The following is a 14,142-nucleotide window of genomic DNA, read 5'->3' as shown; positions in this document are numbered from 1 at the left end:
TATGAAAATCCTACAGCGAATATCATTCTCAATGGGGAAAAGCTGAGAGCTTTTCCCCTAAGGTCAGGAACGTGGCAGGGATGTCCACTCTCACCACTGCTATTCATCATAGTATTAGAAGTCCTAGCCACAGCAATCAGACAACAAAAAGAAATCAAAGGCATCCAAATCGGCAAAGAAGAAGTCAAACTCTCACTCTTTGCAGATGATATGATACTGTATTTGGAAAACCCAAAAGACTCCACCCCAAAACTGCTAGAACTCCTACAGGAATTCAGTAAAGTAGCAGGATATAAAATCAGTGCACAGAAATCAGTGGCATTCCTATACACCAACAACAAGACAGAAGAGAGACAAATCAAGGAGTCGATCCCATTTACAATTGCACCCAGAATCATAAGATACCTAGGAATAAATTTAACCAAAGAGGCAAAGGATCTGTACTCAGAAAACTATATAATACTCATGAAAGAAATTGAAGAAGACAGAAAGAAATGGAAAAACGTTCCATGCTCATGGAATGGAAGAGCAAACATTGTGAAGATGTCAATGCTACCTAGAGCAATCTACACATTCAATGCAATCCCTATCAAAACACCATCCACTTTTTTCAAAGAAATGGAACAAATAATCCTAAAATTTGTATGGAACCAGAGGAGACCCCAAATAGCCAGAGGAATCTTGAAAATGAAAAGCCAAGCTGGCGGCATCACAATTCCAGACTTCCAGCTCTATTACAAAGCTGTCATCATCAAGACAGTATGGTACTGGCACAAAAACAGACACATAGATCAATGGAACAGAATAGAGAGCCCAGAAATGAACCCTCAACTCTATGGTCAACTCATCTTTGACAAAGCAGGAAAGAATGTCCAATGGCAAAAAGACAGTCTCTTCAACAAATGGTGTTGGGAAAATTGGACAGCCACATGCAGAAGAATGAAACTGGACCATTTCCTTACACCACACACAAAAATAGACTCCAAATGGTGGAAAGACCTAAACCTAAGGCAGGAGTCCATCAAAATCCTAAAGGAGAACACAGGTAGCAACCTCTTCGACCTCAGCCACAGCAACTTCTTCCTAGAAACATTGCCAAAGGCAAGGGAAACAAGGGCAACAATGAACTATTGGGATTTCATCAAGATAAAAAGCTTTTGCAAAGCAAAAGAAACAGTCCACAAAACCAAAAGACAACCGACAGAATGGGAGAAAATATTTGCAAATGACATATCAGATAAAGGGCTAGTATCCAAAATCTATAAAGAACTTATCACACTCAACACCCAAAGAACAAATAATCCAATCAAGAAATGGACAGAAGACATGAACAGACATTTTTCCAAAGAAGACATCCAAATGGCCAACAGACACATGAAAAAGTGCTCAACATCGCTCGGCCTCAGGGAAATCCAAATCAAAACCTCGATGAGATACCACCTCACACTAGTCAGAATGGCTAAAATTAACAAGTCAGGAAACGACAGATGTTGGCGGGGATGTGGAGAAGGGGGAACCCTCCTACACTGTTGGTGGGAATGCAAGCTGGTGCAACCACTCTGGAAAACAGTATGGAGGTGCCTCAAACAGTTGAAAATAGAACTATCATACGATCCAGCAATTGCACTATTGGGTATTTATCACAAAGATATAAATTTAGGGATCCGAAGGGGTACGTATAGCAGCAATGTCCACAATAGCCAAAATGTGGAAAGAGCCACGATGTCCATTGACAGATGAATGGATAAAGAAGAAGCGGTATATATACACAATGGAATATTATGCAGCCATAAAAAGGAATGAGAGCTTGTCATTTGCAATGACATGGATGGAACTGGAGAGTGTTATGCTGAGTTAAATATGTCAATCAGAGAAAGACATGTATTGTATGACCTCACTGATATGAGGAATTCTTAATCTCAGGAAACAAACTGAGGGTTGCTGGAGTGGTGGGGGGTGGGAGGGATGGGGTGGCTGGTTGATAGACATTGGGGAGGGTATGTGCTATGGTGAGCGCTGTGAATTCTGCAAGACTGTTGAATCACAGATCTGTGTTCTGAAACAAATAATGCAATATATGTTAAGAAAAAAAAAAGATAGCAGGAGGGGAAGAATGAAGGGGAGTAAGTTGGAGGGGGAATGAACCATGAGAGACGATGGACTCTGAAAAACAAACTGAGGGTTCTAGAGGGGAGGGGGGTGGGAGGATGGGTTAGCCTGGTGATGGGTATTAAAGAGGGCACATTGTGCGTGGAGCACTGGGTGTTATGCACAAACAATGAATCATGGAACACTACATCAAAAACTAATGATGTAATGTTTGGTGATTAACATAACAATAAAAAAATTTAAAAGAACATATTATGAGCCAGCAAATTAGATAATCCTGAAGAAACTAATGAGATTTTTAAAAATTTGCTATCCTTACCCCTTGTCAATGGTTAATTTTCTATTTCAACTTGAGTGGGCATGGGTATCCAGATTAAACCCTGTATCTGCGTGTGTCTTGGGGGGGGTTGTTTCTGAATGAGACACTTCCTCATAATAAGTCTTCATCTCTTTCTCTATCTATCTTCATCTCCTATATCTGTATCTGCACATCCTATATGTTCTGATTCTGTGGAGAACCCTGATTAATATACCCCTCACTCCCCATATTGAATGTAAATAATGATCCCGCCTCCTACCTAACTGAAAGGATTTGATTGGCACAGTACATTCCCCTACAACATTTATCAGGGAGGAGATCAGAGAATTTGAGCATATCATGCTACATAAATGAGACAATTCTGAGTACATTGCCTCACTCTTTATATACTTATTCAAATTTTATTGAGCTAGAAAGTATGATACAATTAATATTTAATTCCTCTCCCCACCTCAGGTTGTCCTTATAGGCAGAATCAAGGACATTGTAATCTAATAGAAGATACAGACGTGTAAACATCTAGAGGAAGAGAATGTTAAAGATACTAGAAGAGATGAAATATAGGTCATATAGGAACACAATAGAGCAGTCAGTTCTACTTTGGAACGTGAAGAAAGACTTAATAAAAGAGGTAATACTTGAGTTTATACTGGGGGAAGATGCTGAGCAAAAGCGGAGTGAAATTGTACAGTGGCTCATTAGAAGAGCAGTAAGTAGTCTAACATGGCTGGATGATTAGACCCACTGTGCATGGGAAAAAAACAACAGAAAACAGAAAAGAAGTCAGAGGGTCTTGAGTACCAGATAGGATTCTGCCTTTTATCAGAATTGATGTTTGTTAGAAAATCACGCATGGAACTCAAAACTCAGCTCAACTTTAGTTCCATCCCAAACCCTCTGAGCTGGAACTTCCAGGTGCGAGACCTGATTGGGTACATATTTTGTAAATACTTCTCTGACTAGAAATTCCCCAAATTGTTCCCTGTCCTTTATGGGCACAGAGCTAAATGGCATTTTCTGTCATCCTTTGCAGTTAGGCAGGCCCTGCAACAGAATTCTGGCCAGTGGAATGCAAAAAGTGATGTATGTCATTTCCAGATATGTTCCTAAAACTTCCTATAGAGTCTTCCTCACCTTCTCGCCTTCTTCATCAGCCAGCTACACCGAAGACCAAGATCCCAGAGAGTCAAGGAACCACTTATTGGAATATGTCTGAAACCTCAAGTCGCTAAATGGAAAGCCACCAATTGGAAACCCAATTTAATTGCAACATGAGCAAGAAAGGAAATTTTGTTGTTAAGGTACTGGGAATTTGGAGTTGTAGACAGTATTATTAAAAACCACTGGTGAGGGATGCCTGGGTGGCTCAGTTGGTTAAATGTCTGCCTTTGGCTAAGGTCATCATCCCAGAGTCCCAGGATCGAGCCCCACGTCCTCTGGGCTCCCTGCTCAGTGGGGAGCCTGCTTCTCCCTCCACCCCTCACCCTACTCATGCTCACTCTCTTTCTCAAGTAAATAAAAAAAATCTTTAAACAAACAAACAAAACCCCACTGGTGAGCAATATATGGTCACTGAAAGAGTGAAATAACACGTTCAGATTTAGACCCTAGAAAGATCGTTCTGATAAAAGTATAGAAAATGGATTGCACTGGACAAGGTGAGAGTCAGGAAGACCAGTTAAGACCACCCTGCAGTTTTCCTAAGAAGAGATGATCAGATCTCTGCATGGCAGTAGGTAATAATGACAGAGAGGAGAGCAGACTGGTGAGACACAAAGGTGATACAATCTATTTCCCCCAGAAAGAGACCATTGGATATGCAAATGGCAGAGCCTCCCAGTTTTCTGGCATATTGGAAACTCTAAATATTGCTCTTCAAATTCAAGAGCATTTTAATTTGTTCAAAGGCAATTTTATAGTAATTTAATCATTATCAAATCTGAATAGTAATTGTTAGAGTTGTCTTTCCTGAATTGGTTATTGCTCTTTGTCTCACTTTACACATTTTATTTCAGTAAGAGTGACCAGTTTTAAGTGCAGACCTTTTCCTCTGTGGTTAGGTTGAAGTCAACTGGACTATCCAGGTAAAATAAGGTATTCAAAACAAATCAGTCTATAAGCTGAACGGAAAACCACAATACTGTTTTAAAATGTCATTCTTTAAACGACCATGGTGTGGCTGAGGTGTTGCCTGGATTCCATGGTACGGGGAAGGTACATTCTTCCTAAAAGGCAAGCTGGAGTGACTCCCTGATTTAGTGCCTCCAAATACAGCTGGGGAGATCCTGAAGTGCAGGGCTCAGGTGTGTGTGTTGGCTCTCGGTGAAATGCTGAAGACACTTCAGGATTTATGAAAGGTGGTGGATTACTGGCACGATGAGAAAGTCCTGATAAGAGAAGCTGCTAAAGCAATCATAAAAGGAAAGAAAATTTAAGAACGCTAGAGCAGAGAAAACCTTGAGGAATAAGTTTGGCCCAGCAGCTCCAAGGGATTACCACCATTGATTTCAGACAACTTAGCCACTTGCTTTAAACTAAGGAATCTGAACTTCTGTTAACAGGGAAATGTGTTAACATTGCAGTTTGTAGAGTCAAAACAATTACAGAGAGACAGAAAACTGGGAGCAAACAGCCTAACCATGTTCAGTGGCAGCATCAGCCCAGAGCTGCTGGTGAAGGCAAACCGAATGGGTTCCATTGAAAGGTGGACACTGCAGGGGGTGGGGGGTGGGGGACGGGTGCCCACACCTGCGATATAACCTCACATCTGCACAACTCCCTGCAGTTCACAGAATTCTTCCCCATAGACTTTTAGGTCACCCTCTTCAGAACTCTGTGGGGTATTCCCACTGGGGGGATAAGAAACTAAGGGTTATAGTGTTCCAGGGACATGTTTGTGAAGCCAGTGCTTGTCCTATCACAGTACAGCTTCCTCACCTTGATGACAATTTTTAAAAATAATACATTTTGGATGGTTTCTTCAAAATACAGTTATTTCTAGAGCCCCTATTCAAATTAAGCTTTCTAAATCTGTCCATTCACGAATCATTCTTTTTCCTTGTTTGAATATTCATACCTATCCCTCACCCTGACATCTGCCTGGGGGTGTGTTCAAAAGAGGTCAATTCTTTCCCCGCCCCCAAGAAAAGTGAAATCATGAAATAAACCAATTCCAATGCTGGAAATTGTGTCAGAACAAATCTGTGTTGTGGATTTATAAATGTAGTTTAAATCAGAACAACTGGCAATGAACTGAATGCTTCTGTCATTTAATTCAACCTTATCTGTTTCAGTCATAAGATACAACCTGTAGATTGCATCCAGATACCTGTTAGTAATTATTTAGCTCAGATTCTTGAGAGGTAAGAGTTGCTAGAAATCAAGCATCTGAACAGTTTTACAGTGTTCCTCAGGTCATCCTCACCAAAAGATCCTGTTTGAAATGGAGTCTATAGTTTGAATAGATCTTAATGAAGGATTATAATGGGAAATAATGGGGCTTTGGAGTCAGACAAATCTGCATTCAAATCTTAATTCTGTATTTACCAGCCTTGTGACCTTGGGCAGATTAATAAACCTCTCTGCGCCTTAGTTTTTATCATCTGTTAAGTAAAATTAACCATATTTACCTTCAGTGGTTAATGTGAGGATTAAATGGGATAATTTATATGCATGTAGTAAATACTCAAAATGGTAGTCTTATTCATATGAGAATTGAGCAATGATCTGGATAGAATGAAAAAATTTATTAGGGTTTGGAGCATCTATAAATTTGTTTTGTGACTATATTTCTCAATTATAAGTTGTAGTCGTCCTCCTCAATCATGCAGGTAGGTCCTCAAAAAGCTCAGTAGTACAATTATTTGGTGTAAAGGAACTTAAGACCCTTATGAAAAATTGTGTTGGAGGATAGAGGTAAGAAATAAGCCTGTGAAATACCTTATATGTGTTTTATGCTCTCTGAAGTAAAATAACTGATTCCTTACACTAAATTAAAATAATACTGTGGTATATTACACATATTAAATTAGTAATATTAATTTTGTTTCTCATTAAAAATGCTCAGAATGTCTATCATAAAGCATCTGTAAGACATTTTTGTTTACAAGATGTCAACTTTGATACACTGATAAAATGTTTACAAACAGACTTTGCCCCCATCTTTGTTCTTCCCTCAAGGATGTTCCGGTCTCTCTGAATTGTTACGTGTTGGTTTTTGTTTTTCTCTTCTCACATTGCCCACTCCACCCATACCCACCTCTGTTGTTTGTTTCATAGGCCCATGTCCCCTCGCCCAGGTCTCACCATGCTCCTTGGGGCAGACACAGAATAATGTGAGTGCTAGAATGCTTAAGAAACTAAACCAACCAACCAACCTTTTGTATAACCCCCTCAGCTATGTTGAACATCTGTTCTTGAGTCCTGTTAGGACTCCTATTAGGTAGGAGTATCGGAGTCACGATAACTTTATGCTGACGTTTCTTCTACAAAGGCCTCCTTCCCCTGCCCAGAGTTCTAAAGCCCATTCACAGTCAAACTGCCATTTTCCATTTCCAAGATTTCATGACAGCAACTTGCATTCATGTTCCACCATCTCCCTAACCTTCTCTTTCCATTATAAATATCCACCTCTTTTTCCAGTTAGCTTCAACAAGAATGACTTGTGAGCGAGCACCTGGGTGGCTCAGTCGTTAAACGTCTGCGTTCGGCTCAGGTCATGGTCCCAGGGTCCTGGAATCGAGCCCCACATCGGGCTCCCTGCTCCGCAGGAAGCCTGCTTCTCCCTCTCCCACTCCCCTGCTCGTGTTCCCTCTTGCTGTGTCTCTCTCAAATAAATAAAATCTTAAAAAAAAAAAAAAGTGACTTGTGAGCTATAAATACCACATCTAAACTTCTCTAGTTGTTCAGATTATAATTCAGTTCTAGTCCAGTCTAAATGCTAGTAAGCAAAATATTTATGACCTTGATTCTCTTATCTATATCAGTTCCCATTAATCACAAGCCTATGCACATAAATATGTTTAAAAATTCGGGTAAATGAGAAAAGTGCCAGTTTGCCTGTTGCAAAACTAATGGACTTGCTCTCCCCCTCTTAATGGCAGGACTAGCTAATATAGGTTAGAGTTGAATTCTGAGGGGCAAAGCTGGAGGACATCAGACCAGATAGAGTAGCAAGCCATCACAGTCTGAGCAGGAAGAAACCGATAAAAGCATAATACCCAGATTGTGGCTGCATAGCCAAGAGTTTTAATTTAAAATAGGGATCAGTTTCAGAGTGAGGACAGATAGAGGATAAGCAATAACGGGGTGCTAAGGTCTTAGGTGAAAGTCAGAGAATTCAGTTGGCACCATGAGTCATCAGTTACAGGGACAGCTAGGAGTGATTTATTAGCATTACCTTTCCCGAGTTTCATATTGGGTTGTGTTGGTCATCCACAGGGTAGGCACATAATGTACCAGAATTGCTTATGGGGCCCAGTTGTGAGCTATGACAGCGGTATTGACTCCCTGTCTCAACTCTGAGCATCTGTGTTGCACAACTTCTTTGACATGGCCTTGTCAGCCAGTAGTGCTGGTGGGAATTACTTGTTGTGAAATCTGATGCTATCAATGTAAAAGATTTTGTTCCTGGCTGACTCTCCGGGCAAATGGAGAACAAATAATTCTTAGCACTTCTAATAGGATTCACAGGTGATCTTAGCTGTGCTAAAAGATAAGTGAGCATGGTAAGTGGCCAGCATGGGGAGAGTACGAGATAACTAAGTATGGTTATGTAATATAAACGGGCATGTAGTGATGAGATTTATGTCTAGGCATATATTATCAGGCATAAATTCATAGTGTTTACTTAATTTTCCATTTAAACTACTAATGAAGTACTCTATAATGTAGGATACTAAAATTGTGTGAAATTAGTACAAATTGTGCACTGCATGAAAGAAAATACTGTAATTACTGAACAGTAGAAATATAATTGTTTATAGACCTTAAGCATCATTGCAATTAAGGCATCACATTTGTTATGCTTTCTTTAGAATCTGTGGTTAGTGATTTTTTTAATCCTTTTTTTAACTCTTCATTTTCCAGGTTTACTACACATTTTTTATTTGTAATGCCGTTGATAGTCCAAAAGGTTTGGTATTCAAAAAGCTCTGTAGAGTCATAGTCTATTGGTATATGACTCATGATTCAAGACTAAACATTAAGTACATGTGATTTTGACTTTTACTATTTTATTTTATTTTATTATTTTATATTTTTTATATTTTTTATTTATTTTATTTTTAAATTTTATTTGCTAATCCTTAACTGCTATAAGTGCAGATGTGATGTGCTATCTAAAAGAGGTAGCAAAAGAAGGAAGGAGACCCATAGGTAGATAAATATGTCAACATTGATATACATAACTGTTGGAAACCTTCAAAGACTTGGATCTTGTTTAAATGCCATTAAATGTCATTAAAATTCTATTGCTGAAAAAAAATGCCATTACTGGAAAATATTCTATTTGTTATCAAAACTTCGGGAAAACTTTAAAGATCTATTTTCATATCAGCTGATAGCCAACTTCTCTAGTCAATCCCTAGAAACACATAAGCATAATGCTCTAGGGTTATTTTTTTCCATCTTCTTTTAATTAGGTTACATCATTGAACCACTTTTTCCTTAACACCCACCTAAAAATTCTTAATATTTTCATAAGGACTGCATACTGATCATGAATACCCACTTTCTAAATCAACTTCCTTCTTCATTCTACAAGACAATGACTTTCAGAATAAAATATATAGAGTCCTAGGTGGTATTATTTACTTGTCCTAGAGTCAAAAGTTGAATGTTTTATACTATGCAAATTTGGTAATGGCCAATGTTACCACATATAAGCAATAACATGGTAAGGTTCTTTGGACAGTATGGTCAGTGGGTTACTAAGGTAAGCTTGATCTCTGCATTTTTAGTGTCAGAGATATTTATGATTCTAAGTAGCACCAGGCATGGCTATTAAAGGTAAAAGAAACAGCAGGGGCATGGTTCCAATTGCTTAATAAACAATTGTAGGAAGATGTTTATTAAAGCTGGCTCTCAAGTGACAGATAAATGCATAGTTCTATTATGCATGCTAAATTCAGCATGCTGCAAGCTTAAAAGCAGATAGATCAAAACAAGAGAGATTTTAAAAATCATAAAGACAAAATACAGCTATGTCAGTATATGACAGGAAAATAATTTGGTCTTAAAAGTGATCTCCTCTAACCCCCTCAAGAACATGTAACCACAATTTATGGAACAAAATTAAAAGCACGTTGGGTGTATTCCATTTTTTAACTCATCTGGCACCAAGTTAAAAAAATTAAATGGGCTGTTGTTAAACTAAGATACAAGTGAATCCCTTTATTACAAACAAAAAACTACATCACATAATTATTGATATATAATTTATATTTATTAATGCATGATGTTTAATTCTTTAAAAAAATGCACACACAAAACAAGCTACTTGAATAGATTCTTTCATGCACATCTTTTTCTACCTCACAAGGTTCTGCTGCATGATTTTTAGAGGAGTTCCCTTATTCAAGGTTGGCATATGTTTTTCAATTTTCATTGTCCAGAGCCATATTTACAGAAAGATGTACAAATATTGCAGATAGTACAACTCTCACATGATTAAAACTTCAGTCCCTTGGGTTTTCTAGCGCTTTGTGTAAATGCCAATAAATTTGAGAGTTCACCCAACTGTGCCTCTTAACCTTTGTTCCCATAGGTGAAGGGCAGGATATTTAATCAAGTAGCAATTTATCTTTAATTAGGAAAACATAATTAGGTATTATCATCTAATTGCAATTACTGGTTGGAGAAAGCCACATTTCACAGGTAGTGACCCATGCTGGATTATCGTTCTCCTCATACTGAATTTCGAATCTGTATTTGTATTTGGCAGATAGCCAAAACAAATTCAAAGGTTATCAGCAGGCCTCTGTGCAATCCTGCTGTCAAAGTCACCAACTCCACTGCTGAATAGGAAACAAGAGATACTTCCTAAGCCACATCACGACTATATCTGTTTCCTGCTAAGACATCAAATGTAGATCAAAATAATTGTATACAAAAAAAACCCATGTGAAGTAGGTTTGAGGACTGTTACACACTTCAGTTCTGGTACAGTTAAAAACAGTTTAATGTCTCAAGGCACCACTATGGTTGAACATCAGATACACGGGTAATCAGCTAATCGTCTACTATGCTGTAAAGTCAGTAAATAGCTTGTGCAATTGTGAAAAGCAATCTCTAGAGGACGTTAGATATACAGTAGGCACGTGTATTATAATACAAATAGAAAACAATGAGTCCTAGAAAAAGCATGTTGAGCACCGTTGTAGCATTGTTCGTGTTTCTTTACCTAACACTACGTAAACCTTACATTTACAAAAGGAAAGACTAACTTTTTTAAAGTTACACTCAAGTTTGCTTTTTTGTGCTATCTCCAAGTAAGGGAATCTAGTTCGTAGGCGTACTTTTAGAAGTCGTTGGGTCTGGATCAGCTTCTGTCGCACTGGTAGATTCATTCAAGTGCGAGCTCAAGTTTTCCGACGTGAGGTGGGAAGACTTGTAGACAATCTCGTTGAAGTCGGATCTGATGCAGACCAAGGGAGGGTCGCTCAGTGGGTCTTCCACTGAGGCCTGCGTGTTTTCTCGAGTGATTCCCATGTCCTTGCTGTGTTCTGACGGTGATTTTCTTTTCATGCGAGTGTAAGTTTTGTCTTGATTCTCCATGCCTTGCTCATTTTTCAGAAACCGTCCAAAGAACCAAATGAAGAATCCAAACCACACAAAAGCTATTAAACTTGGAACAAAAGCCAGACACTTGACATCAAGGCTAGCCCCTATGAACCTGCTGTGTAAGAACATATCTCCCTCAACATAGGTTTTGTTAGTCTGAGGGTTAGTGTGATTGGACCTCCATTCCCAGGAAAGTTTGGTTCTGTTCAAATCCTTTAAACTTTCTGAGTCTTTCACTGTGTATATCTTCTGCCCTGGGCCAATGTACTGTCCGTATTCATGAGGCTTATAAAATATTTGGTTCTTCCACATATTAAGATCCAAAATTAAGACGAGAAAGATAATTCCGTAGTTAAACCATTTACCTGCATTAAAAAAAAAAAAGAAATACTGCATATTAGTCAAAGACCTAGGAAATTGCAATAGGGCTTTCTCCAATAAAATGGAGATAATGGCATACAAGTATAAAGTGTTAATGTTTTAGGCCTGTTAGCAATTTTTTGAGATAGCTATGCTGCCATTAAGTGAATTGACAAAGGATATTTCCTAATTGTATTCTAGACACGTGAAAATGTGACTGTGGGTCCCAGAGTCAATAATTTATGCTCCTTACACTAACCAGATTAAGCCTCCTTGTTTTTGGGCTCCGCAGCTATACTCAAATTTGGTTCCATGTAGGTTATTCTCTAGAACACTTCACTTAATGTTTAAAAACAAAGTTCTAATGAAATCCTTAGAAAAGTCTAACATATGATTGAACATCTCTTACAGTTTTATAATTATGTGTAGGCAAGAAATAAATCATTTTGCAATGCAAACACAGCAGTATATCAATTGAATTCACATTGTTGTTTGTAGGTGACCTGTTGATTAAACCATTCAGATCAATAATTTGAGCATTCAAGACTTTAAAAATAATTGCATCAAATTCTCATTGAACAGTATCCATTTATCAGATGTATAAATACAACCAAAGCTGACAAACTGCTTTAGAAGACATGATTTGAAGAGTGAATATACAATTTCTTTGTAGTAGTTAAAATTTTCATACAAGTAAGACATTGCTTAGAGACATGTTATCTAATATAAACGCTGAAGATGTTGGGGAAAATGGAATAAAAACTGAGGGCTGTAGAATTATCTGCAGAAAGGATTTTGGAGGAAGTAGCAATTCGTGTGGTCCTTCGAAGAAAAGGACAGAGAATAGTCTGGAAAATGGTGCCTTTCTTTTAGTGTATGTTTTTATTATGCCACAGATAAAAGAGCATACAGGAAAAGATGAGGTGATACGGAAGAGAAGGGTGGGGAGAAAGAAGGAAAATAGCGGAGAATATTGTAGGAAGAGAATGCAGGAGAGGAACGAGAGACAAGTGAATTGAAAAAGTTCTGAGGTTCTCATCCAATATTAAGGAGGCAATAGCTGGTAGCTTCCACGATGGAAAGCAAGCTGAGAGAGTGGCCTCCGGTGCTTCTCTGTTGCAGCAGATACATACTTACTCTCTTGCTATAAACTACATGTGCTATGAAGCCAGACCCGATAGTGAGGAAGACAGGTCCTTGAATTTTCATGACTGACCATCACCTTCTTGACTCACAAAGGTCCCTTGGAGAAACCTGTACTCTCTCTAGGTCATTTTTATTAACTCACGAATAGAGCAGTCCCTCATAAAGTGGTCCCTGTATCTAGGGTAACAGGATATCAGAAACCACTGCTAAGCAGCATCACAGAATCAGGGAGAAGAAAGGAACACTCAGTGAGCTTGGAGTAAGGTGCTCTTCTGGTGGGAACAGATGCTCAGAGAATGTCAATAGACAAGGGAAAAAGATAAAATCAGTATAAAAATTGAAGTGAATATACACTGATCAAATTAAAAAGAAACCCTGAGGTTAGGAGGAGCTCTTCCCCAAACTTCCTACATTATTTTCCTCCCACCTAAGTTGAATGGTGCTGGGTGAATTTGACCACTACACTTTGACACTAAAGAATCACTTTATGTTATTTCTCATGTGACCTGGAGTCTGAATATTTAGATGAGAGGGAGGAGGAGCAAATTAACGTGTTGCAGAACATCAGTTAATGGGTTATAATCACCCCTCTCGAACACATCTTTACAGATCTGTGAGGGGAAGAACCACAGTCACAAAAAACTGCAGGCTAGAAATCAGCAGATGAAGCTCAGCCAGACGCTTAACTTAAATAATACAACCTTGGGTTACCTGTTTAACCTCTCCAGACCTCAATAGTTTTATTTTCAAATTGAGGAAACTGAACCAGATGACTTCTTGTCCTATGATTCTGTCCCCTTCCCCCAAATCCTTCTACTTATTAGCTATGTGAATTCAATTTTTTATTCGGTGAAATAGAGAATAATATCAACGTAACTACCTCAAAGGATGATTATGAGGAAAAAAATGAGAAGTTATATTTGAAGTTTCTCTGAAATATATTAAATTTGCCAAAAATGTAGAGGAATATTATTTCTGTAATTTCTTTCTTCTATGTCTTCAATCCAGTTAGTATAGGATCTCGGTGATAGAAGGACAGAAGATCATGTAAGGGTTTGCAAAAAAGATATATCCTAAAGGTGATCAAATGTCTCACTTTGGCTAAAACAGCAGGAATCACTGAGCACTGACATCATTGGGTAGATATAACTGGACCAGTTATCTAAGAGGACTCAGTGTGTAGTTATAGGTAAACATGCTTTGTGAATCAGCATATTTAACATGTTGAAAATTCTTAGCAACTGGTAATTTGTCTACAACTTGCAGGAGAATGGTCCTGAGACTAGGTCATTTATATACACAAATTTTGAAGCTAAAGAACAGGAAGTAGCATCTCCCCCCGCCGCCCTCCCCCCCCCCCCCGCCCCCGGTAGACAGGCCATGTCAGGGTGGAAAGCGCAGAGGGGAGAGAACAGAGTGAGGCAGGT

The 14,142-nt window shown here is 38.6% G+C and overlaps 1 protein-coding gene across 3 annotated transcripts in view; it reads right to left on the bottom strand.

Annotated features, from left to right (window-relative positions):
* Positions 1-10,927: 10,927 nt before the first annotated feature.
* Positions 10,928-14,142, bottom strand: part of TMEM117 (transmembrane protein 117) — a 452,362-nt gene continuing 449,147 nt past the window's right edge. For all 3 annotated transcript variants that reach the window (XM_088025581.1, XM_028123175.2, XM_028123176.2), the window contains one exon: positions 10,928-11,574. In XM_088025581.1, coding sequence (XP_087881707.1) covers positions 10,928-11,574 — 647 coding nt within the window. The remainder of the gene's footprint in view (positions 11,575-14,142) is intronic.

Source organism: Eumetopias jubatus, unplaced genomic scaffold, assembly GCF_037043125.1.
Source record: "Eumetopias jubatus isolate StellerSeaLion01/CBP00866 unplaced genomic scaffold, mEumJub1_p1.0 scaffold_8, whole genome shotgun sequence".
Lineage (NCBI taxonomy): Eukaryota > Metazoa > Chordata > Mammalia > Carnivora > Otariidae > Eumetopias > Eumetopias jubatus.
Note: the sequence above shows the minus strand (reverse complement) of the source record. Positions and strands in the feature narration are given on the sequence as shown.